At 41.9% G+C, this 26,618-nt stretch overlaps 1 protein-coding gene across 5 annotated transcripts in view; it reads left to right on the top strand.

The window, feature by feature from the left end:
- STX7 (syntaxin 7) overlaps positions 1-20,356 on the top strand; it is a 900,235-nt gene extending 879,879 nt beyond the window's left edge. For all 5 annotated transcript variants that reach the window (XM_044063754.1, XM_044063764.1, XM_044063774.1 and 2 more), the window contains one exon: positions 19,087-20,356. In XM_044063754.1, the coding sequence (XP_043919689.1) occupies positions 19,087-19,182 (96 nt within the window). In that variant the 3' untranslated portion in view covers positions 19,183-20,356. The remainder of the gene's footprint in view (positions 1-19,086) is intronic.
- The last annotated feature ends 6,262 nt before the right edge of the window (positions 20,357-26,618 follow it).

The following is a 26,618-nucleotide window of genomic DNA, read 5'->3' as shown; positions in this document are numbered from 1 at the left end:
CCCAAGCCCAGCTTTGGGATTCAACCCAAGTGTAATGATTGCAACAGTGAAACACGATGAACATAGTACAGTTGTGTACCTACCATAAATGTAGATGTTCGAGTGTATTCACTGTTGCAGTCCAGGTTACCCTCCCACCATCCCCCTTTCTTTGCTGGGACTTTTCTGTACTTCTCCATCCTATACAACCTATGTGGTGTATTTGCTTGTAGATGAAGGAAATGTTATTGTTGTGCATGCATACTTATTGGCATAATTTTTTAGCCTTCCTATATGGGGGCACCTGACATCTGGGGCAAGAAAAACTGAAGAAAATGGCTTCGGCTGCATCTTTTATACCCCTGGCGCACTGACGTCAGGGAGGAGGCGACAGCAACCGACGCCGGACCTAGACTTTGGAATTCTGGCCGACTGCGGGTAGCCTGCCAGCAGGATAACCCAAGTGTGATGACTGCAACAGTGAATACACTCAAACATCTACATTTATGGTAGGTACACAACTGTACTTTCTCCCACCCTTAAATACTGACGCTCCCCATCCCTACCTAAAACCATCCTACTTAACTCAATGCATCCTTCCTCAACTAACTAACAACCCAGACCCTGACAGATTGCATTACTTTAGCAGTTACCAGGCATGCATTCTTGAAAAAAACATCATCTGCCAGGCAAAACTTTATTTTATTCAACTACCTATTAGTAATTGTGCTGTTGAAAATCTTTGCACTCTTACAATTATTTCTTTGTTCCAATAATGTTACAAGAGTATCATAGTATCAGTTCCTGTTATTTTTTCTTCTTGAATTACTGTGTTCAGTAGTTGTAGTCCCTACAATCGGACTGATCAACTTTGGGTAGTTAGAACTAGAGGACACTGGTCTACAGTAAATTCCCATTGCAGTGAAAATCTGTTTAATTTCATATTTGCCTAATATGGAAGGTTAACAGACGTTACTTCAGGAATACTGTGCCTTGAAAACATTGCCTTTAAAGCATAAGGAGATTGCTGCATAGGTTCATAGGGTGATACTAGGCTATTAGCCCAGAGGCCCTTATAAGCCTAGTCAAGAATTTCGCCCATGTTCCCACAAAGTCAGCACCTGTTTCACCTGTCCAGCAGGGACACATATGAGATCCCAGGGGTGTATTTTCTGTTTCCCGTCCAGTTGTCCAAGTTCCGCTTAAAGAGGTCTAGAGAGGTACTCTGCTTGACATGGAGAGGAAGTCTTTTCCATAGATGGGGGAATCTTTCAGGCACAAATCTATCCCACCGACAAGTTCTATTAATGTTACAGACCAGGTTGGTGTGTCACGCTCAGGTTGCGCAAGTGGAGTTTGACTTATGGATACGCAGCACCTCCATTAAGGCTGGGTCTGAGATAGCTTTGTATGCCAGACAAGGGTCACCTCTGAGCAGTCTGTATGAGACTGAGTAGAAGGACAGGACTTTCAGCCTATCTGTATAGGATAGGCGTTTGAGACCCTGAATTTTCCTGGTCAGGAACCTCTGTGGTCTCTCCAGCTGCTGCATCTGCTTGGCAAGGTGTATGCCAAAGGTGGCATAGTACTCTATAATAGATCTGATAAGGGAGGAGTACAGGGTTGTTATGACCTCCTTGTTCCTGGATGAAATACCCTTATTTATGAGGTGGGCCATGTAGAAGGCCTCTCATACAACGGAGGCAATGCGGTGGTCAAAAAGTCAGGTTGCTATCAATCTAGGTGCCCAGGTCCCTCATAACTGATAGCATAGATAGTACATTGTTATTAATGTGATAATTAGTGGGGATGCCATTTTCCCCAAAGGGGATAATGATGCATTTCTTGGCATTCAGTTTGAGGCCATACTTCTGGCACCAGTTATTAGTTTGGGTAAGGCCCTCTTGGAGGATGTTCACACCACTAGGTGAATTTAAGACAGCACCCAGCTTGCAGTCGTCAGCCACAGGTCACTGGTTTTGGCTTGCACCTCAGGAAAGTATATCCCAAACAGCAGACGCCCCAAGACGCTCAATACAGGTCTACTACTAGAGGTGTCCTGCCCTATTTTGACTGAGTGGGTTCTATCAGTGAGCCTGTTAGCTATCTATCTTGTAACACAGGGGTTGATGCCTAGCTGGGAGAGTTTATCTATTATTCCTGAGTGGGGAATAGTGTTGAAGGCCTTGGCTAGGTCAAGGTAGGTGGTGTGCACTGTCTTCCCCTCGCATGTATTGTCTGTCAGCTTTGCAGTTTCTACAAACTTCTTATACACATACTGTATGCTCAATTATAGAATTGAAAGAAATATATCTTTACATTAATTCGTATCCTTCATATAGCTGAATAAATAATCACTTCCTTTGGATTATCATTACAGTAAGCATTACAAACTGGATGACATTGAACTTGTTGATCTGTTTGTACTGACGTTATTGGCCACCATAACATAAGATCTTTTTTTACACATCACAGTCGTATTGTGTGATTTATATATTCTTAATTCTTTCTTTAGCTGATTAGGGTTTGATAATTTGTCAGCCTTTGAACGTTAAGCATTCTGTGAAACTAATGTCACTTAACTCGCAACAGATTTTTGTTTAGGCCATCCTACAGTGGACATTTCTCAAAACCCATGCAATTCGACTAATGTTACACTGCTGCAGTCATCACACTTGGGTTATCCTGCTGTCAGGCGGTCCCGCAGTTGGCCAGAGTTCCAAAGTCTTGGTCCAGCATCGGTTGCTGTCACTTCTTCCCTGACGTCAATGCGCCAGGGGTATATAATATGCATCCGACACCATTTTCTTCAGTCTTTCTTGCCGCGCTGTGCCCGAAGCAGAAGCAGTTCCAAAGTGCCGGTTGGCAGACTCCTGAGATTTTCGAAGTCAAATTTCAGTTCCGAAGTCTTCAATAAAGCTAAGTACCCCATTGGGGAAACCTTTTTCTTGCCTCAGACCGATGTCAGAAAAAGTTAATAATTGTATTTCTTGTGGAAGCAAATACCTCATAAGGACTTCCACTCTTACTGTATTCCATGCCTAGGCCCTGATCACAACGTCACTAGTTGTCGGTTTTGTGCTAGATTTAACAAACGCACTATAAAAAGGCGTTTTGATTTTGCTTTACACTACTTTGGCCGAAGGTTCAATTATACCATGCAGTCGGATCAGCCGACGACCTCAATACCGAAAAAAGCAAAGACAAGGATAAGGACGGGCATCTGAGGTCCAAAACTGACGAAACCTCTTCTAGGCCAGTCGCCGGTTCGCTGGTTTTCAGTGAGGCGCTTTTGCAGCCCCTGACACCTGCTATCTCAGAGCCACAGGCCGCTTCTGACTCCCACGTGGAGACATCTAGGCCTCTGGAAACTCAAGGTATTGGACCTAAGGAAACTAATCCCTCAGATGGGTCCAGAGCTGCTGGGCTAGCATCTGCTTCTGAGGGTGTTTTCAGACCTTCACAACTTACCATTAAAACAACAGCCAAGACAAAGGCACCATTAAAGACAAAGAAACAAGTACAGCATTCTCCTGGACAGTCCTCCATGCCTAAGAAACAAATGCTTAAAATGGCTGAAGACCTCATTACTCTAATCAGGGGTTCCCATCCCCCTCCTGAGAAAAGGCCTAGGCAGGATACAGACTATGACTTCTCTGATCAGGTTTCCATTTCCTCTGATTCCTTTCAGACCAGGGATACTCTCTACCCACCTATGAGGACTCTGATGCTGAGGAATCTATCCCTTTAGCCTCTCCTCCTGAGGATTATTCTTTTGGGGAAACTTTGCATACCATGAGGGAGCATTTCCATTGTGAAAGTCAGGATTACTCAGAATCCAAGAAAAGGCTCGGGGATTTCCTCTCAGCACAGGCCCCTGGCTATTCCACCTGTGCTAGATATTGTAGATGATGTGTTCTCTGAATCCAGCTTATCTCCTGACTCTCTGCCCCCTGCTCCAGCCAAGCCAGGTAGGTATTATAGAGTCCCTGACTATCACAAGTTTCTTTACAAAAACCCTTCTGCTGATCCAGAAACTATTTCCCAGGGTCCAAAAGGGGTTAAGGCTTCCATTGCAAAAAATCCAGTACCCTCTGACAGAGATTCCAGAGCTTTGGATAGATGGGGGAAGAAAGTATACACGTCTGCAACTTTAGCAGTAAGAGCTTTAAATTGCCAGTTTCATATGCTTAAGTACCAACAATATTTAATGGCTCAGTTAAAACAGAAAATGCTTGCAAGCTCAGAAGCTCCTGATTGTAAAGAAATGCAGGATTTATTGCATGCAGTTGAACAGGTGGAAAACATACTCTGCAATGTGGTTTTGATTCTTTAGAGGCCTCTTGTAGAGCCGCAGTTACAGGTTCTGTTATTCAAAGATATGCTTGGTTAAAAGAACAGAGTTTACCTGATCATGTTAAGGCAAAATTATTGGATGCTCCTTTACAGCACGACACCTTGTTTGTTGTTAAGGCAGAAAAGGTGTTAAAATGGAGGATAAAGCTAAATCTATGCAAACAGTCAAGGATTTCTTACAGGTACAGCCACCTCGATTTAGCAGAAATTGGCCAACAAAGAATTAGTCCTTTCCAGTGTCAGACAGGCCACAGAGAGGCAGATACAGACGCCCTAGAGGCAGATCTCAACCCCAATGCTCAAACAGATAACGACAGTGGGGCACCTCAACCCCTAAAGGAGGTGAGGACAAGTCTCAACCTTACAGGAAACAGTCACAATGACTTTCCTCTGCGTACGCCAAGCACGTCCCTTTTGGAAGCCCCCTTAGGGGGAAAACTAACACTTTTTTCTCAAAACTGGCAAACAATCACCCAAGACAAATGGGTCCTGAATATTGTGTCTCAAGGTTACAGATTCCACTTTCATACTTTACCAAAGCTAAAAGGAATGCCAGACCTGCCACAAAATCAATGGGCAGAGGCACAAAAACAAATTTCAGCCCTCATGGACATGAGAGCTATACAAAAAGTACCACAACAGGAACAAGAACAAGGATTTTACTTAAGACTCTTCCTGGTCCCCAAAAAGGACAAAGCCTGGAGGGCCCATACTGTTCCTTTCAGTTCTGAATACTTACCTGGATATTCCGACATTCAAAATGTTGACATTACAGCAGCTTTTACCCTTGCTGGGCAAGAAGGCTTGGCTTGTTACTCTGGACCTCAAAAAGGCATACCTGCATGTCCCAATCAGACAAAATTGCAGAAGATACCTCAGATTCAAAGCTGGTACAATGCACTACTAATTCTCTGCATTGCCCTTTGGCTTATCTACTATGTCCAGGGTCTTCACAAAGTGCCTGGCACCAGTAATTGCATTTTGCAGACAAAAAGGAATTCAAATATATCCATACCTGGATGACTGCCTCATTCAAGCAGAGACAAAGGACATTCTTCTACAGCATCTGGCATTTGTGAAAAAGTTGCTAATTTCTCTAGGGTACACAGTAAATGAAAAGAAGTCAAAACTAGTGCCATCACAACAGATTATATTCCTGGGTGCCAGCTTAAATACAACGGCCCAGATGACTTACCTCACGCCAGACAAACAACTTCAACTAACTCAATATTTTCAATTACTGGCAAAAAAGTCCCATCTCCCTGCAAGAAAAATTCTGCAGGCCATGGGATTCATGGCATCCTGCATACTGCTAATACCGTATGTCAGACTGCATATGAGGAAATTACAGTGGTACCTAAAAAGTGTTTGGACTCAATACTCTCACAGTTTAGAAGCAGTAATTCCAATGATTCCCTGCCTACAACAGGAGTTTCAATGGTGGGCACAGGCATGTCACCTAAACAAGGGTCAGCCTTTTACCCTACCCACAGCCAGGCAAAGTCTAACAACAGATGCTTCGGGTTACGCCTGGGGAGCACACATGGCAGGAAAATGCATTCAGGGCAAGTGGACCACAGACCAGATGCATCTTCACATCAATCAAAAAGAGATGTTGGCTGTTCAAAATGCCCTAACAGCTTTCAAGGACCTTCTACATCCAGGACAACTATTACTAAAGACAGACAACACCACAGTAATGTGGTACATAAACAAGCAAGGGGGCACTCACTCTTATCCCCTATGCAGGCAAGCCATGACCTTGTGGAACACAGCTCTAACATACCAAGTTCACCTGCAAGCACAATTCCTGCCAGGAAAGAAAAATAATCTGGCAGACGACCTAAGCAGATATCATGGACCCTCACGAATGGAAATTGAATCCACAAATCTTCAGCATGACAACACAAAAATGGGGATGCCCAGACATAGATCTTTTTGCCTCCCCACTGAATTGCCAACTACAAAAATTCTGCACAAGGACTTATCACAAACAAGCATGGAAAGTGGATGTTCTTCTGTTCAGCTGGAAAAACCTAAAAGTCTATGCCTTCCCACCACTGCCTCTCCTTTCAAAGGTACTCCTAAAAGCCAGACAAGAAAAACCACAGATGATCCTGATTGCTCCAGACTGGCCACGCCAGCACTAGTACACAATCCGAAGGAGCTTGGCTCAGGGCCCACCATGGATTTTGCCCCAAATTCCACACCTTCTGACTCAACAAAACAATCAGATCCTGCACGGTCAGCTCAAAACCCTAAACCTGGCTGCATGGCAGATACTTTAGTCAAACAGGCAACACCTCTCTCTAAAGCTGTTATGGATATCATTTTGGAGGCCAGGAGGCCTAGCACCAGGAAAGCTTACTCAGAAAAATGGAAGAGATTCTGCGCCTGGAACCAGGCTCACAGCCTTGACTCTCTTGTTCCAAACATTCCTCAGATTTTACAATACTTTGAGATGCCTGACAGAGGCCTATCCTTTTCATCAATTAAGATCCATGCCTCTGCCATTTCTGCACATTACAACAGGGATCCTCCTTTATTCTCTCATCCCTTACTAAAGCAGTACCTCAGAGGGGCTAAAAACATAAGACCGCCCCGGAGAGCACCAACACCAACTTGGGACCTCAATTTCGTTTTGGAAAAACTGACCCTACCACCTTTTGAGCCAGCCAATACAGCCAATCTAAAATTTTTATCATGGAAAACAGCTCTGCTCCTGGCAGTAACTTCAGCACAGAGTCTCAGAGCTACAGGCATTAATGGCAGTCGAACCTTTTATAATTTTTTCATCAGGACAGAGTATCTTTAAGGACAAACCCTACCTTCATGCCAAAGGTGGTATCTAGTGTGGCTCTTAACCAAACCATCTATTTGCCAACTTTTTATCCAAACCCCCAAAATAAAGGGAAGAAACTTCTGCACTCTTTGGACATACACAGAGAGCTGCACTTCTACTTGGACAAAACAAAAGCTTTCAGGAAAAGCTGTTTGTAGCATATGCTGCAGGATCACAAGGCAAGGCTATCTCAAAGCAGACTATATCCAAAAGGATAGGACATAGTATTCGGTACTGCTACACACAGCATGGAAAATCAGTCCCTAATAACATTAGGCCTCATTCCACCAGGGCAACAGCCACTTCAACAGCCTTTCTCAGATGAGTACCTACCAAGGAAAGTTTGGAGGCTGCAACTTGGAGTTCAGTGCACACCTTCACCAAGCATGATCACCTGCCTCTTTACTCTAAATCCAGAGCAGGATTTGCCACTGCAGTTCTGCAGGGCCTCATAGCCAATCCTAACTCTTTATAGACCAGCCACCCAACCTTAGCTTTGGGATTCAACCCAAGTGTGATGACTGCAGCAGTGTAACACGATGAACATAGTACAGTTTTGTACCTACCATAAATGTAGATGCTCGAGTGTTCACACTGCTGCAGTCCAGGTTACCCTCCCTCCATCCCCTCTGAACTAGCTGGACTTATACCTTTCTATCCTATACAACCTTTAGGGTGTATTTGCTGGTAACTGAAGGTATTGTTTTTATTTTATATGTTTATTTTGGATTAGCAATATGTATTGCCTACCTACTTGGGGGCACCTGACATCTGGGGCAAAAAAAACTGAAGAAAATGGCGTCGGATGCATATTATATACCCCTGGCGCACTGATATCAGGGAAGAAGCGACAGCAACCGACGCTGGACCAAGACTTTGGAACTCTGGCCGACTGCGGGACCGCCTGACGGCAGGATAACCCAAGTGTGATGACTGCAGCAGTGTCAACACTCGAACATCCACATTTATGGCAGGTACAAAACTGTACTTTCTCAGTACACTGTTGAAACTATTTAAGCTTCTGTTCATTCATACAAATTTCAGAGTTATGAATTTATCTTATAGTTCATTTCTGAGAGGGTCTTTTTTACTTTCTTGTGACTGCAGCAGTGTTCTCTGCAGTCTAGGTGATGCTGTTTGACTTCCTAAATGTCCTTTAGAATGACCTGTAATATGTGTCCAACAATGCTCTCCCCCCCCCATAAATGTACTCATGGAATCTCATCACAAACGTGCTGGAACAGATAGCTCTGTTTTTATCCTAGCATACTTTTTCTGTAATTTTGGAAAGGCTTTGGGTCCAAATGCAACTGATTTTTCTTTTTGCAGAATCATTGCACCAGTTCAGTTCTGGCTAGCATCTACATGCAAAGTTATTGACTTATTCACATCAACGCAGTACAGTATAGACACTTTTTGTTTAAGCATTTCAAAAGCATTTTGTTTTGCTTTACTCTAAGGCTGTTCTTCACTTTTCTAGTAATTTTCATAATGAACCTATCAAGGTAAAAAAAAATTGAAATGTATTAAATCGTTCCAGGAAATCTTTTTTAAGAGACTGCTAGTCCCATGGCTGAGGCTTTTATTCTACTGTTCTGATTTCTCAGTGTTCGGTTTTAAACTTTCATGTTAAGACACCATCCATTTATATCCATCCTCTTTATCCAAATTTACAGACTTTTGGAGCTTGCATTATTTATTTAGTTAGTTACTTGCATTTGTTAGCCAGGGTGTTCTGACTGAGCAAGTTGTCCCTTTTCAGTGGAGTCCCAGTGGAACATTTCCAGAGATCTGTACAAGAATAGAAATGCTTTAAAGTAAGAAAATAGACAAACATCAGATGAGCTGTTGTTAAAATGCAGTTGTGTTACTCTTCAACTGGTGTGTGCAAAGGAAGATTAGGATTAATCCTAAGATAATCAGTTAAGTCTGTTTACTGCAGATAGCAGTAAAATCTCATATTTATAAATACTGGGCTAGACTAACATGTTTTTGTCTTTAACCAAGGGTAACAACTCAATGTGATACAGCAACAGTGAGAGGATGCCACTTTACAAGTGATTTCTGTGGTTGCTGCATAGTAACCACTGCTGCAGTTGTCCTCCGTCATGGGGTTGTCCCACAGTAACTGCGTCAAGTTGTGGGACCATCGTAAAAGCAGCAGGATAATGACTATCTCTGTGGATTGGCTATGAACTCATGGGGCAGATTGGTCATTTTCATGACAAAACATTTAAATGGCTTGCTGTAGTCCAAGTGCAGGAGAAGTAAACAAGGTTTGCTTTTCCAGCCTTGTAATCATGGTAAGGGTTTTGTAGTGTCAAGGTGAATTCACTGTTGAAGAGGCTTTAGAGTAAAGCTGCAACCTAGAATCTAGCAGTGTTAAGCCAGTCTAAAGAGATTTTCATTTGGGAGGTAGTAGTTAGTTTGAAGAAGGATAATTTCCATTTGTAAGTCAGAAAAAGGCTATAGTTTTCAACATGGATTTCATGGCTCCAGGACTGAATCTGGGACAAACATGATTGCCTTGGCCTGTTGCATTATCATTCTTGGGCAAGGGAAGTGAGTATATAAAGAACATCCTTTTACCTGTTTTTAGGAATGGAGACAAAGCATTTTCATACTAATCAAGAGCAGAGCACTATGAGACAAGGTAGTTCAAGTCCTTGCTTACGGATGAGAAGATAGTGATGAAGACTTCACCATAGCATTGAATTAACTTGGTTCAGGTGTACTGCTGTCCCTTTGTAGTAAAGGCAAGCGGGTACCTTTTAACTGCATGAGTAAGGATTAAGAAAAGTAAACTTAAATCAGCAACTGTGAAGAAGCATGACAGAGACAACAGGCAAGAAAGGATAGTCATGGAATTGGAGACAAGCAGGTAAAATGTCTTATTTACAGCTCTAAGTTTTTATACTGTTTGATATATAGCCTTTCTTGTTTTTTTTGACATTTAAAATGGGGCTGTTCTAAGGGCATTGCTTATGTGCAGTAAACCTTTTGCTGTTACTGTACTGAAGAATAGAGGACAGGACACATTTATCTTTTCCACCTCTGGGCATGAAAAGTGTTAACTTACTTCCAAAGGCTTGTTGGGATATATTTGCAACGTGAGTGTACAAGCTGTATGTACTTGCCTAGCCTTTTATGACAAAAGACAAGGAAGAATTCACAAAGAATTGCATTTTCATCCATTCTGGGGTTACTCTCTCAAGACAGCTAAAGCAGAAAGTTAATTTTCAACAGGGGCATCCAAATTAACTATTAGAGTTGACAGTAGATGGCACATTCTAATCTATAAAGTAACTTTCATCCCAAAAGATGAACAGGAAAGGGCAGGCTGAGTAGAAGAGTGTACTGGATGGATGAAGGAGCGTCGAAGAGGTTACTGAAATTACAGAATGTAGAACAGCTTGGTTAAAATAACTACTGCATTAGTACTCCGGTTGACATGAGAACATTTTGAAAATACTGAACTTTTAAGCTAGAAGAGGTGGCAGCAGTATCAGCCAAACAATTGTTAATGGTACAATTCACATAGAGTTAAGATTAATAAAATGAGCAAAGTGGATTACAGACAGTGTCACCTTGTATCAGGCTGTCTCTATATATCCAGTAGGAGTTTTTTAAAGGTGGGGACCTAGTTTGGGTAATCATCTGTAGGTTGGAGAGGAGAATGGATAAGGCTGTGGGGCTTCCTCTGTCCAAGGTTTCAGAATAGCAGTAAGTTGTTATTTTAACCTGTGTTAGTTTCCCTTTTTTGGGTTGGCCTGTATTGTTACCTGTCACTCATCTTTCCTCTTCAACCACCTGTGACCCTCTCCTGCATTCCTTTCTTTATCTTGGGTGCTGTGTTTGTAGTGCCACTAAACTGTTACTTCTTTCACAGTAATCTGCACAGTGACTAGTAGTGGCTAAATATCTCTTTGATCTCCTGAACGTCAGGGAAGTGACTTTAAACAAAAACTATTGTGGTCACAATGTTTTCCGTATCTTTCTCCCTGAGACAACCTTTAGATATTCTAGGTAGTTTGTAGAACCTTCTCCTTTCTGTTCATGCTGGCATATTTTCTTGATGTCACCTTTTTGATCATACCATTTGTCTGGCATTAACACATTTTTACCTAGTGGTACCAAAGTTGTGCTGGCTTCCTGTTGAAGATGGGCAACTTCTGCAAATAACTGATTTTTATATTCCACTGACCCAGTAATTCACAAGAACTGATATGGACCAGTCCATCATCAGCACAACAGTGTGTTGCTGTCTCAAGCTTTTCTTTTAGATATATGGGATCTTGCCTGATGTTCAAGACGTCCTTTGCTATATTTCTAAGATTTTATGGCACCAAGGTGCATGTATATAACCAGGTCCTTCTGGTCCCAACATTTCCTTGAACAGTTAGGCAGAAGTATTAGCATCAGATTTATCTTTGTGTTTTTCATATTTTGGCTGCTAACATTTAAAAATGTTGCACACACTCCTCATTAATCTTTTTACATTTTGCTGTAAAGTGACGCTGCTTTCTAAGTTGCTTTCTTTGTATAGGAATTCTGTTGAGTTTTGATCTAGAGTAGTCTTTTGTCCCTCGTGCTTAGGCAGATGTGCATAGCAGCTTCCAGGCTGCAGGCTTTGGGATGGTGGAAATGCTGTCACTGCTCTGTCTTGTTGATAAAGAGGAGGACACAGATGGGGAAACATGCTGGAGAAGCGGAGTTTAATGCATCTTCTGGACTTGTTTCCTTCTCTTGTAATTTATGAGCCAGTGAACACCGTTCTGTAGTTTGAGGATAAATTTAGTATAACCATGTTAAGACAGCAGATGTTCTTGCCTTTTTTACTTTTTATCTGTTCTTTTAGCATTCTATAAATTTAACAGCAACTCCTAATTACTGACTCTCTATATCTTTTAGATGCTTCTTCACAGTAGTGATGTGAGTGTACTGTCCCTCTGAGTTTGCTATGCCATTTGTACCTTTAAATCCCAGTGTGCCACAGATATGAACAATTTTGTTCATAGTAAATGTACCTGTTAGGGGAAGCTATATGTGCCATCTGTAGTTAAATAATTCCACTTTTCATCAAATATGCATAATTTCTCCCTTAGCAGGTTAAACATGTAAAAGGAAGGTGTTCTTTTGGTGGAAATGGTATGTGTGAATTTTTTTTACTAAAAATGGCCAAACTAATATGTTCACTTGAGCATTAATACCTACTAAACAGACTTAGATGTTCTGCTACAATCCAGGGAAAACGACAACATACTAGGTATTGTTCCTACTTGACTGTGGCAACTCTTGCACTCAGTGAGCTGTTGTTTTAAGAACTTGACTCATTGAGCTGCTGTTTTAAGAAAAATACCAGCATCACTCGACATTTGTCCTATGGTGTTACAGGCTCATAACTCATTGAAGTGGGATAAACAGGCCACATGTAAGTTCCTTTCAAACTCAGTGGTACATATACTTTTTCAGGGAAGAAAGTGGGGAGTGCAAGTATTTGGTATTAGTATCTTTCAGTCCAGTCTTTCACTTTGCAGTTTCCCAGTCAGCCATAGCCCATTTTGTAGTGGAAAATGGACTCTCTCACACCAGAACTTACAGATACAGAACTATAACCAGTGCTTGTTGGAGCTTTCCATGTGGTTCCTTTCCTCCATTGAACCTGTCAAGTAGTATAGGGCAAGTTACAAGCTCAGAAACAGGTAATGTTCACATTTTACCCTCTTTTTTTCTATTCGTGTGTCACCACATTTAATGTCATAGCTTGTGCTATCAATCTTTTTTAAAAGAAATAAAAGGAAAGCTAAATTTCATGATCTTTAAAAGAAGCAAAACTAAAGATGTTCATGTTTCACTGTTGCAGTCATCACATTTGGGTTATCTGCTTGCAGGTAGCCCTCAGTCAGCCTGATTATCAAAGTCTTGGGTCCTGCATTGGTTGCTGTCTCATCTTCCATGATGTCAGGTAGTCAGGGGTATAAAGCATGCAGCCAATGCCATTACATCAGTCTTTTTTGCCGGGTGATGCCCGAAGCCAAGCAGTTCGCAAGTGCTGGTCGGCCGACTCCTGAAATTTTCATTTTCGAGTTTCAGATCTGAAGTCTTCAACAAAGCTAAGTACCCTGTTGGGGAAACTTTTTCTTGCTCTAAACCAATGTCAATAAAAGTTAACAATTGTATTTTTTGTGGAAAGCAAATACCTCTTAAAGATTTTCATTCATACTGCATTCCTTGCTTAGGCCCAGACCACGACGTCCCTCGCTGTTGGTTTTGTGCCTTATTCAAACCTCAAACTATTCGTCGTCAGTTCATTTTTGCATCTAAATATTTTGGTACTCAGTTCAATTATCCAGAAGTGGCTTCAGTAAGCCACCAGACTACCGACATTGCGAAAAAACGCAAAGATAGACAGAGACAGGCCACATAGGTCCAAAGCTGCCGACGACGCTTCCATTAAGCTAGTCGCCAGTTCGCCGGTACTCAGTGAGGCACTTTCACAGCCCCTGATACCTGCTACTTCAGATTCGCAGGCCTCTACTGAGACCCATTCGGAGTCCGGTATGCCACGAGATGCTTCTTTGACTGTGGAACCTGCGGATGTCTCTACCTTGGATGGGTCCGGAGCCGCTGTGCAGGCACCGGCTTCTGAGGGTGTATTCAGGCCTACTGACTTGCATATTAAACCAACGCCATCTTCTTCTTCAAGGCCTAAATCTCGATCCATGACTAGAAAACCAATGCCCAGACCACATGGTCAGGCCCCTATGCCTAAAAAACAAATGATAAGAATGGCTAAAGACCTTATTACTCTAATCAGGGGAAGCCACCCTTCTCCCTCTAAGAGACCTAGAACTGATTTTCCTTCTGATTCTTCTGATCAGGGTTCTGAAATTTCTGTTTTTTCTGATTACCAAGAGTTGCCCTTATCTTCCTGTGAGGATTCTGAAGCAGAGGACTCCATTCCCTCTGCTTCCCCTCCAGAGGATTTATCTTTTGATGAAACTTTGCATACTCTTAGGGAGCATTTCCGCTTGGAAAGCCAGGATTACTCTGACTCCAAAAAGAGGCTTAGGGAATTCTTACTCCTACTGCAACACAGGCCTTTAGCTATCCCTCCTGTACTGGACATTGTAGATGACGCCTTCTTGGAATCTAGCCTGGCCCCTGACACTTTACCCCCGGCTCCCAGAAAACCTGACCGGTATTACAGAGTACCTGACTCTCACAAGTTCCTCTTTAAGAATCCTACTGCAGATCCTGAGACCATTTCACAGGGACCCAAAGGCATTAAGGCTACTACTGCCAAAAACCCTACCCCCTCTGATAGAGATTCCAGGGCCCTGGACAGATGGGGTAAGAAGGTTTACACTTCTGCAACTTTGGCCATTGGGGCCTTAAACTGCCAGTTTCATATGTTAAAGTATCAGCAGCATATTATTAGATTGCTTAAACAGAAAATTATGTTGATTCCTGACTGTGCTGGTAATAAAGAACTGCAGGATTTAATGCATTCTGCTGAACAAGTTGGAAAACATACTTTGCAGTGTGGTTTTGATTCATTAGAGGCATCTTGCAGGGCTGCTGTCACTGGGTCTGTGCTTAGAAGGCATGCTTGGCTTAAGGAGCAAACTTTACCAGATCATGCTAAAGCTAAATTACTGGATGCTCCCTTAAACCAAGACCACCTGTTTGGCAATCAAGCAGAAGAAGTACTTAAAAAGATGGAGGAAATAGCTAAATCTATGCAAACTGTTGAAGATTTGCTGCAAGTACAGCCTCCCAGATTTAGTAGGCACTGGCCTTCTAAGAATTGGTCCTTTCCTGCCTCTTCTAGGCCTTCTCAGTCGAAACCCAGAAACAGCAGACCATCCAGGCTTCAGTCTTCAGTCTCAAGGTACTCAAAGGCCTAAGCAGTGGGGGGCTCCCACTTCCAAAGCTGGAAGTAATAAGACACCCTCCTATGGTAAACTGTTACAATGACTTAACTTTAAACCTTCCAAGCCCTGCTCAACTGACTCTTCCTTTAGGGGGAAAGTTTGCCTTGCATGCAAAAAACTGGGAGCTCATTACCCAAGACAAATGGGTTTTAAATATAGTTTCTCAAGGATACAGATTCCACTTCCACTCCTTACCAACCCCAAATGGTTGGCCAGACCTACCCCCAGATCAGTGGGCAGAGGCTCAAAAGCAGGTTCTCTCTCTTCTAAGCATCAAGGCTATTCAACCTATCCCAGAAGAAGAATGGGGCAAGGTTTTTACTCAAGACTTTTCCTGGTTCCCAGAAAAGACAATTCCTGGTGTCCTGTCCTGGACCTGTCTATCCTAAACATGTTTTTGGTAATCCCAAAATTCAAAATGCTAACTCTTCATCAGCTGCTTCCCATGCTAGGCAACAACGCCTGGTTGGCAACACTGGATTTAAAGGAAACCTACCTGCACATCCCAATCGGGGAATCTTGCAGAAGATACCTACACTTCAGAGCAGGCTACATGCACTATCAGTTCTCTGCCCTGCCCTTTGGCTTATCTACTGCACCCAGGGTATTCACAAAATGTCTAGCTCCAGTCATTGCATTTTGCAGGCAAAGAAATAGTCAAATATACCCATACCTGGACGATTGTCTAATTCAGGCAGAAAGCTAGGACATACTATTAAATCATCTGGCATTTGTAAAGAAATTATTAACTTCGCTGGGGTACACCATAAATGAAAAGAAATCACATCTAGTACCCTGCCAACAAACTGTATTCCTGGGGAACAAGCTTGAATACAACTTTCCAGATGGCCTACCTCACACCAGAGAAACAAGTTTATTTGACAGCCTGCTTCAAACTACTGACCAGAAAGACCCAGCTATCCGCAAGGAAAATACTGCAAGCCCTGGGGTTCATGGCCTCTTGCATTCTACTAATACCGTATGCAAGACTACATATGAGGAACTACAATGGTATCTAAAAAACCTATGGTGTCAACATTCTCAGGACCTAGAGTCAATGATTCTAAAGACAGAGTTTCTTTAGTGGGCAGAGGCCTGCCACCACAACAAGGGACTGGCATTCACTCTACCCCCTGCCGCCCAAACTCTAACAACAGACGCATCAGGATATGCATGGGGGGGCTCACTTGGCAGAGCAGTGCATTCAGGGCAAATGGAACCCGAGTCAAATGCACCTGCATATCAATCAAAAAGAAATGTTAGCTGTACAGAATGCTCTGACAGCCTTCAAGGACCATATTTTTCCAGGACAATTATTGGTAAAGACGGACAACGCCACTGTTATGTGGTACATAAGCAAGCAGGGTGGAACCCCACTCATATCCTCTCTGCCGACTAGCCATGGCTCTGTGGAACACAGCCTTGAGCTACCAAGTGCACCTACAAGCTCAGTTCCTGCCAGGCAAGCAAAATACACTGGCAGATGATCTAAGCAGAAATTTCATGGACCCACACAAGTGGAAACTGGAACCAAAGATATTCAACATTTTGAGAAACAAATGGGGGAGCCCAGAGATAGACCTGTTTGCCTCCCCTCAGGACTACCAATTGGGCAAATTCTGCACAAGAACCCCCCACAGACAAGCTTGGAAAGTGGATGCCAGGTCCTTCACCTGGAAAAACCTATCCATTTATGCCTTTCCCCCTCTGCCTCTCCTCTCCAAAGTGCTAGTGTGGCACTGCTGGAACCATGGCACCTGCCTCAGACCCCCGCCCTGCTGTCCCAGCAGGAGGGCCAGATTCTGCACCCACAGCTTCAAACCCTGAACTTTGAAGCCTGGCTAATTACCTGATCTCTCTGTTACCTATGAACCATCTGTCAGTAAGCAACTGATGGATGTCATTCTGGAGGCAAGGAGGCCTAGTACTAGAAAATCCTATGCTGAAAAATGGAAAAGATTCTGTACCTGGAGCCAAACTCAGGGGATGGGCACAACAGTGCCCAATTTACCACACATTCTTCAGTACTTAACTGAGATGCTTCACAAGTGCATTTCCTTTTCTTCCATCAAAATTCATGCCTCGGCAGTTTCAGCACATTATAATACAGAGCCACCCCTCTTTTTTCATCCAGTACTGAAGCAATTCCCCAGAGGAGCCAAAAATTTAAGACCACCCAGGAGAGCCCCTACTCCAGCCTGGGACCTTAACCTTGTATTGGAAAAGCTCACTCTACCTCCATTTGAGCCAGCTGCAAATGCAGAATTGAAATTCCTTTCTTGGAAAACAGCCTTCCTTTTAGCCATCACTTCAGCAAGAAGGGTTTCTGAATTACAGTCCCTCATGGCAGTGGAGCCTTTCATCATCTTTCATGCGGACAGCGTAATCCTCAGGTCCAATCCTTTATGCCCAAGGTGGTATCCAATGTGGCCCTTAATCAGTCCGTTCATTTGCCAACCTTATTTATTAATCCACAGAACAAAGGGGAACAACTACTGCACTCCTTGGATGTACACAGACAACTTAGATTTTACTTGGACAGGGCTAAGCCTCTCAGGAAATCTGAACAGCTGCTGGTTGCATTTGCTGCAGGGGCGGAGTGGAAGGCCATTTCAAAGCAAACCATTTTTAAGTGGATAGGCCATTGCATTCATTTCTGCTATAAGCACCATGGAAAACCTACCTCACAAGGGGTTAAGACCTCATTCCACCAGGGCTGCATCTACCTCTACAGCCTTTCTCAGAGGTGTCCCTACCAGGGACATCCTAGAAGCTGCTACCTGGAGTTCTGTACATACCTAAGCATTACCACTTGCCAATTTATTTTTAAATCCAGAGCTGGCTTTGCCACTGCAGTCTTGCAGGGCCTTATAACTGGTCCTAATGCTATCTAATTGTCTCCTCCCTTCCTTAGCTTTGGGAATCTACCCACATGTGTTGATTGCAACAGTGAAACACAAAGAACATAGTACAGTTGTGTAGACTTACCATAAATGTAGATGTTCGAGTGTATTCACTGTTGCAGTCCTGTTTACCCTCCCTCCAGCCCCCTGACTTTTATTGATTATATACCTCTATCCTTGTTTACTATGTTTAAAGCTTTCTGGTGTATTTGCTTTTTGTTGGAGGGTGTAGCCTTGTATATAATTGCTTCCCATTATGGGGGCACCTGACATCTGGGGCAAGAAAAACTGATGTAATGGCGTTAGCTGCATGCTTTATACTCCTGACTACCTGACGTCATGGAAGATGAGACAGCAACCAACGCAGGACCCAAGACTTTGATAATCAGGCCGACTGAGGGCTTCCTGCAAGCAGATAACCCAAATGTGATGACTGCAACAGAGAATATACTCGAACATCTACATTTATGGTAAGTGTACACAACTGTACTTTACTTTGCCATGAGACTAGCCCATTGGCATAGGGACAGTGTCTTCAAATTATGTCAGTGCTAACTTGATTTTGGGAGTGAGGTTGGGGAGCTGGAAAAAAATAGAAAGGAAAGCTGTATTCCCACCTCAAGGGGATGGCTTTGGGGGCTGTGTATACTGGAGCCTCTTGATTGAGAGCAAAGGCTAGGTCTAGTAGATAGTCGTAGAGCTCCATGGATGGAAAGGAAGGCCAAGCAAGAACAAGGTCATTAAAACGTATAGAAAAGACATTCATTTTATTTCTAACTCATAAAACTCCACTGTGGGAACCCATTGAAATGAGGGGGAAAAATGTCAGTAAAACACTAATTTAGAAATGAAAAATTGTCTTTGCTTGTTATAATGAGTAGTCAGTTTTTTACCAACATGTTTTGCAGCTCATCTTTCCTTGCTGTGTAGTGTACTTCTTTTTTTTTTTTTTTTTTTTTTGAGAAAACAGACAAATGTGTTCATTCACCTTTTCAAATTTTGGAGCCAGAGTTTATTGGGAGGGTTTTGCAAGTATTCACTCTGATTTATTTTTCTTTTCTCCTTGCAGAGTAAATCCAGAAAGAAGATCTGTATCTTGATTGTGGTACTTGTACTAGCGGCAGTAATCATTGGCCTCATTATCTGGGCTACAACCAGAAAATAAGAATAGAGAATAACTATCTCCGGCAATGTTAACACATTAGGGTTAATTAGAAATGACTCCATAACTGGAGCTATTGCTACAGATGTTCAGTTTGGCTCCTTTTGATTGCTAATCCTGGTATTGTGGTATGTATTTTGTTTTACTGTCATGCTCATGATTCTCCTTCCTTTAATAATAGCTGCTTGCTTTAATCAAGTAGCTACTTACAGTTGTTGGTCTTACAATTTGCATGTAGCAAGCACAACCTGGGTTATGTTCTTTGTTATTCTTTTTGATTGGTTCATGGCTTCCAGCAGACAGCTTTAACCTATATGCAACATCAATCCATCAAGAAGGGGTCGATACTAGTTAGCTGATGTGTGCAATGGTTCTGTTGCAGTTGTTTTATTTTCTTCTGTAGTTTGCCTCCCCCCTTGCCTTTTGTATTAATTTGTACAGAGATGCAAACAGTTGCACCTACATTACTGTTTTGTGTTTGCTTTTTGTGCATCATTATTACTGTCAGCTGTGGGTATGTGACACATTCATTTTCTTGTAAAGGAGCCTTTCACTGATACTTCAGCAATTCTGGAATATTAGTTCAAGTGGTTTCTATTGTCATAAAGCAACACTAGAACTGGTAGCAGTCTCTACATCCAGACAAATGATTTTATATTTGACAGTGAATTTCTGCAGACAACTTTGAATATGAGCCTAAACTGAGTGAGAACTTTGTACCTCATAAATACTAACGTTACTGTAGACTGATGCGAAGATATGTTCCATTACTTACACCTTCATGCTCTTCCTTCAGAAGTTTATATGCCATATTCCATTATTTTAATGCCTTTTTAAATCTAAAAAATAATGTCCTTCATTGCCATGCTTTGCACTAATCAGAATATATAATATATTAATTATGCCATAATGTGTGCCATTCGTTAATAAATATTTTTACTAATTGTGAGCAAATTAAAAAAAATATTTAACATACAAGACATGATGTTCCATAAGCACCATTAGCATTACGGACAATTAACAGGAATGCAAGGGTATTTAGTTGAACCATTTTGTGACATCACGTTTATTCAGCCAGTCATGAAGAACAAAATTTCACTGAATAATCAAATGCCATAAATTTAAGGAAAGTTATGATTGTGTTGTATGCAATTCAGAATAAAGATATTATGTATAAGTGTGTGTTGTTTTGTTTTTTCTTTGTATGCTAGCAGTATCCATGTTCAGGCCCAGGTTGTTCTCAATAAAAGAGGTATTAGTGGTACCATTCAATTTCTAATGCTCATGTCATCCAGTGTTTTCATAGTACACTGTAGTTTTAGAAAGTCATTCCTAAAATGCTGCTTGATCAGTAAATTGAATGAGGTGGTTAAGAAGACTCCTTTGTCAACTAAGGAGAAATATTTTAAACTCTACTTTCTGCACTTTAAGATGCTCAGATATGTTGACTTGCTAGAGAAATAGTTGATTTGAAAGTATCTTTTTTTAGGATCAATAGCTAGTATTCTTGCAAGATTGGTACTTGGATCTCTTGTGTTTTTTCTAACCTTTCATAGTGTTCTTACTATCTGGGATCTAGCAGTAATTCACTGAAGACTGTCTGGCGTTAACCCAATGATGTTCATTACATGCTATGATTGCTTCTGCGTAAAAGGTGGAACACACAGTTTGCATTTAGTTTCATGACTTTGCCCTCAGCAAACGGGATACCAAGCCAAAGAATATGAGAACAGAACCCTAGGTCTTTGTTCTTCTGGATTGGGTGGTGAGAGGACCACACTATGCACTATTTGAAAAAAAATGTGATGTTTTACATGAATCTTCATAGAAACGGATGCAATTTATGCCATAGTTTGTCTTAGCACATAGCACTTTTTCAGCCTGCAATCCCTGCCACAACTCAATCTGCTCCTTTCTTCTGTCGTACTAGTTCTTTTCCACCACAAATGTTCAAACAACAAGCCACTTTTAGCAAATGTTGAGGCATTTTTCATGAAAAATTGTTTTGTTCTGAAAAATTTCCATTTTATTTCCTTTCGTCAAAATACTGTTTGATACATTCTACAGGATTTTTGCCATTTTTGTAAATGTTTTTACCATGTTTCTTTCATGACTGTTGGTCATGAGGCCACTTCTCTTTATAGTTACCACCTATATTTCTATCAAATTTGTCTTTGGAAAGAGAATACCACCTATATGCTGAATATGCTTTGTTTTCAGTTACGGCTTTAAAGCTTGATTACGTCTCAAATCCAGAGAAGAAAGACTTAGAATTTTTTTTTTTTACATAAGCTGCTCCAGATTCTGGACTTCTACCACAAAACTCAGTGGTTCATAGAGATGGAGCCTGGACATTGAGGCAGCTGTCCCTGGCCCAGGTTACAACCATTGTGCACCTCAGGAGATGTCAGGGTGACAGAGAAGTGAATAGGCATTACTGATTGCCTCTGTCAGGACTTTGAGAGGTGTCTCTTAGTGTGCTTTCCTGCCATTGACTCTCTGGTGGTGACCTAGGATCTGATGGCAGATGTATACTAGAAAAGATGGAGAAGTATTACCCGAAGAGCTACATGATCTGCAGAAGAAAGTGATGGGTCCTATACTACAGTCATTGCTTATCCCTTCCCTGAATGCATATGTGGTACACAGGTGAATCTCAAGGCAGCCTAAGGGAAATCTCCAAATAGCTACACTTGGTTGGCAATGCTGCAGTTGGTTCTTATCCTGAAGGAAGTAAAGGGGCTTCAGTTGTGGCAACTTGGCCATATGGTTGGCAGCAATGGAGGTTGCAAGCAAAAGAGAAATTATTTTCTAAGACGATCTATTCCACAGACTCAGATTGTGGCCAGTGTCTATAGGTGAAATCTGAAACACATAGGACAGAAAGAGTTGAAGTCTTTTTAACATTTTTGTTAAAAAGCACAGAAATATGAGCATGAGTTCCTCACACTTTGTTGATAAAATTAAAATTTGGAGCATAGTACATCAGGCTTCCTCCTGTTACAGTAATGGAATCAGCCACCACTGCCATTGACGGGTTTTTTTTATTTCTGTACAGCCTATTTTTTCCATGAGTCCAGCACTTCTGTATCCTCCTTTGTTGAGAAGATTACCTGCTCTGCAATATATTGATTATGGCCTCATATGCCTTTCCTCTGGTACTGTAACTGTATGTTCCTTTTATCCCAACACACACTCATCAGGTGATGGGCTCCTTCATGCCACACTTTTAGATATCACTGTAACAGGTTCTCGCCCCTCTGATGCTAGCTCTGGCATCTGCTTTTCTAAAATTTTATATTCAGTTGTCTAGTTCTGGCACTGTCTCACCAGGCACTTATAGACCCAGTGTCACTACAACATTGGTATGTAGCACTCTGCTTATCCTGCACTTGCCTTGCAGACATCAGTTGGTTAAGTTAATTTTGCTAGAATTCTAGCATCATGGTGTCTTCCTAAGCAGCTGGTAGTTTTGCTAGGCCTGCTACCCAAATTACAATACTGTTCACTGTAATGCCTCTGTCATTGTATCTCCAGGCTCCACTTATTTTCTCTTGTCACCTGCCTTCCCATTAAGGAATGCACTTCTATTACCCCTTCACATAGGAAGTCTTACTATGAAGAGGCTGACCTTTTCATCTAAGTCAGAGTTCCTTGAAGAAAAAAAGGCAAACTAAATGCATTCCAAAGGGTAAAACAATCCATTATGGAGGATATGGGAGAAGAATATGGTGTTGTCTTTCCTTCAACTCCTAAAGAAAAACCCAAATTTGGAGATATCCTCTGATTAAGGAAAAAGCAGACTTTACCCTCTGTAGTACTTTCTTCTCTGAGTTTCCTGAAGAAAACTTGCTGAACTCCACAGCAGTGTTCATGGTCGGTCTACTGTCAGAAGGCATCCTGTAGGACACCATGTCATTTGCTTGTGAATACCCTGTGTTCCCAGGAATGCTAGTAGTGTACTTCATATCCTTAAGACATGTTCCATATGAATGGAATTGTGGGGAAGGGTAATGCATTAAAAATGACAAAAATAAAATATAGTATGTGGAAATCATTGCATTTTATAATAACCTGAAAAGAGAAAAGACTGCAAGCATTGTCTTGCATAGAAAGAAGTAGGGTACAAAGAAATATGTTGCAGTAGATACATTTAACTGAGTGAAGAAGTGAGCATTACTAAAGATACAGTGCTGTTAAATTAGAGTAGGGGGGCTAGAATGTCAGGACAGAATAAGGGCTAATTAACTTTAGTTATGTTAGCAGCCAAAAATAACCAGGAAGTGGAAATCGGGGGTTAAAAATGGAAGATATATTTGGTATAATAAAGGAAATAAAGCAGTTGGAAGGTAGCTTGTTAGATTGTGGAAAGGGCAAGATGTGTGTCTTAAATAGAATGCATGGGAACATTGACTTCACATTAGGACCCAAATGATTGGGAAGTAAGGTATGCAGAAGAGAACTGAAATGATCTAAAAATAAAAGTATACAGAATGACATTGTATGATTGTTCATTGGTCTTGAGTATGTTTAAAAACACTAAATGTTGGCTATCATGTTTAGCTTTAGCTCTTCCTTTGGGGGGAAAATCATTTAAAGGTACAAGAGAGTAAGCCAGGACTCTGTCCTAGTCAGAGCTTTTTAGTATTAGGTGGGCTCTTACCATAATAGTAGATGTACTTTCTTATTACTGTTGCAGTATTCTTTTCACCTGGGATATCATACCAAGGATAGTCTAATGTCCGGCCAGCATACCAGTGCCTTTATATTGTCCTGGCATCATACATCAGACACATCCTATGCACAAGCCATAAGTTACATATGTAATGTACAGATGGCTAATCCGTAGAAATTCTTTGCTGCCAGTCTGAACGCAACTTCTGAATTTGTTCTGGTTACTGTTCACAGATCAGTATCCCATTGGATGCCCTTCCTTTCTTTTTTCTTCTTTGTAGTTTGATGTTCTTCATGTTTCACTGTTGCAGTCATTACATTTGGGTAATCTGCTGGCAGGTTGCCCTCAGTCGGCCAGAATAACAAAGTCTTGGGTCCTACGTCGATTGCTGTCTCCTCTTCCATGACATCAGGTTGTCAGGGGTATAAAACATGCAACCGACGCCATTTTATTCAGTCTTTCTTGCCACGCAGTGCCCGAAGCAGAAGCAGTTCACAAGTGCCAGTCGGCCGACTCCTGAAATTTTCGCATTCGACTTTCAGAACCGAAGTCCTCAATTAAAGATAAGTACCCCGCTGGGGAAACTTTTTCTTTCTCCTTACCGATGTCAGTAAAAGTTAATAATTGCATTACTTGTGGGAAGCAAATACCTCATAAGGATTTTCATTTGTACTGTATTCCTTGCCTAGGCCCAGATCATAACATGCCTTGCTGTCAGTTTTGTGCTAGATTTAACCAATGTACTATTAAGCGTCTGTATATTTTGCTTCAAAATATTTTGGATCCAGATTTAATTACCCTGAAATGTCGTCGGATAGCAATCCGACTACCGGAGTTCACAAAAAGTGCAAAGAAAAAAGACAGAGACAGACCGTCGAGGTCCAAAACCGACAACGAAGCTTCTCCTAAGCCAGTCGCCGGTTCGCCAGTACTCAGAGAGGCGCTTTTGCCAGCCCCTGATACCTGCTACTTTTGAGTCGCAGGCCTCTACCGAGACCCATGTGCGAGATTCTCAGAGTATTGAACCCGCGGATGTCTCTCCCTTGGATGGGTCCATAGCCGCTGAGCAGGCACCGGCTTCTGAGGGTGTTTTCAGGCCTCAACATTTTTATATAAAACTGACGCCAGCTTTAAAAGCAAAAACAACTTCTAAGTCTGAAAAACTGATGCATGAGCCACGTGCTCAGGCCCCTATGCCTAAAAAACAGATGATCAAAATGGCTGAGGACTTCATTACCTTGATTAGGGGTTCCCAACCCCCCCTCCACACTAAGAGGCCTAGGCAAGACACTGATTATGAATCTTCAGATCAGGTTTCAATTTCTTCTGATCAGGAATTTTCAGTACCACCCTGTGAGGATTCAGATGCAGAAGAATCCATCCCATCTACATCTCCTCCTGAGGATTATTCTTTTGAAGAAACCTTGCATACTTTAAGGGAACATTTTCATTGGGAGAGTCAGGATTTCTCTAAATCAAAAAAGAGGCTTAGGGATTTCCTTCTTCCTCAGCATAGGCCTTTGGCTATACCTCCTGTATTAGACATTGCTGATGTGTTTTCGGAATCAAGCATGACCCCTGATTCCCTATCTCCGGCTCCTAGTAAGGCAGACAGATATTACAGGGTCCCTGACTCCCACAAATTTCTATTCAAAAATCCTGCTGCTGATTCTGAAACTATCTTACAGGGTCCCAATATTGTAAAGGCCTCTACAGGCAAAAATCCAACCCCCTCGGATAGAGATTCCAGGGTGCTCTATAGATGGGGAAATAAGGTTTATATGTCTGCAACCTTGGCAATTAGGGCCTTAAACTGCCAGTTTCATATGCTTAAATATCAACAGCATGTTATGAGCCTATTGAAACAGAAAATTAAGTTGATTTCTGATTGTGTGGAAAATAAAGAATTACAGGAATTATTGCATGCAGCAGAACAGGTTGGAAAGCATTTGCAATGTGGTTTTGATTCCTTGGAGGCCTCTTGCAGGGCCACAGTTACTGAATCTGTGATTAGAAGGCATGTCTGGCTAAAGGAGCAAAATCTGCCTGATCATGTTAAAGCTAAATTGTTAGATGCCCCTTTACAGCATGATACTCAGTTTGGTAATAAGGCAGAAGAGGTTTTAAAGAAAATGGAAGACAAAGCTAAATCTATGTAAACTGTAAAAGATTTCTTACAAGTGCAGCCATCCAGATTCAGTAGGCACTGGCCTACTAAAATTTGGTCCTTTCCTGTGTCCAACAGAGTCTGTCAAGGCAAATCCAGGTGCTTACCAATCACAGGGTTCTTACAGGTCAAAGCAATGGGGTGCCTCTACCTCCAAATCTGGAGGAAACAAAGCACAACCCTACAGTAAGCAGTCTCAATGACGTCCCTCTACCATCACCAAGCACTTATCTTTTGGCAGCCCCCTTGGGGGGAAAATTAGCACTTCATGCTCAAAATTGGCAGTTAATTACCCAGGACAAGTGGGTATTAAACATAGTATCCCAGGAGTACAGATTTCATTTCCATACTTTGCCAATTCCAAACAGTTGGCCAGATCTTCCACAAAATCAATGGGCAGAGGCTCAGAAACAAGTTACGTCTCTCATAGATATGGGGGACTAGTCAACCAGTACTAGAACACAAAAAAGGACAAGGTTTTTATTCAAGACTGTTCCTGGTACCCAGAAAAGACAATGCCTGGGGTTCAGTACTGGACTTATAGATTTTGAACACGTTCCTGGACATTCCAAAATTCAAAATGCTGACTACAACAGC

This window comes from Protopterus annectens, chromosome 1.part0 (assembly GCF_019279795.1).
Source record: "Protopterus annectens isolate FY-2018-M chromosome 1.part0, PAN1.0, whole genome shotgun sequence".
Taxonomy (NCBI): domain Eukaryota; kingdom Metazoa; phylum Chordata; order Ceratodontiformes; family Protopteridae; genus Protopterus; species Protopterus annectens.
Note: the sequence above shows the minus strand (reverse complement) of the source record. Positions and strands in the feature narration are given on the sequence as shown.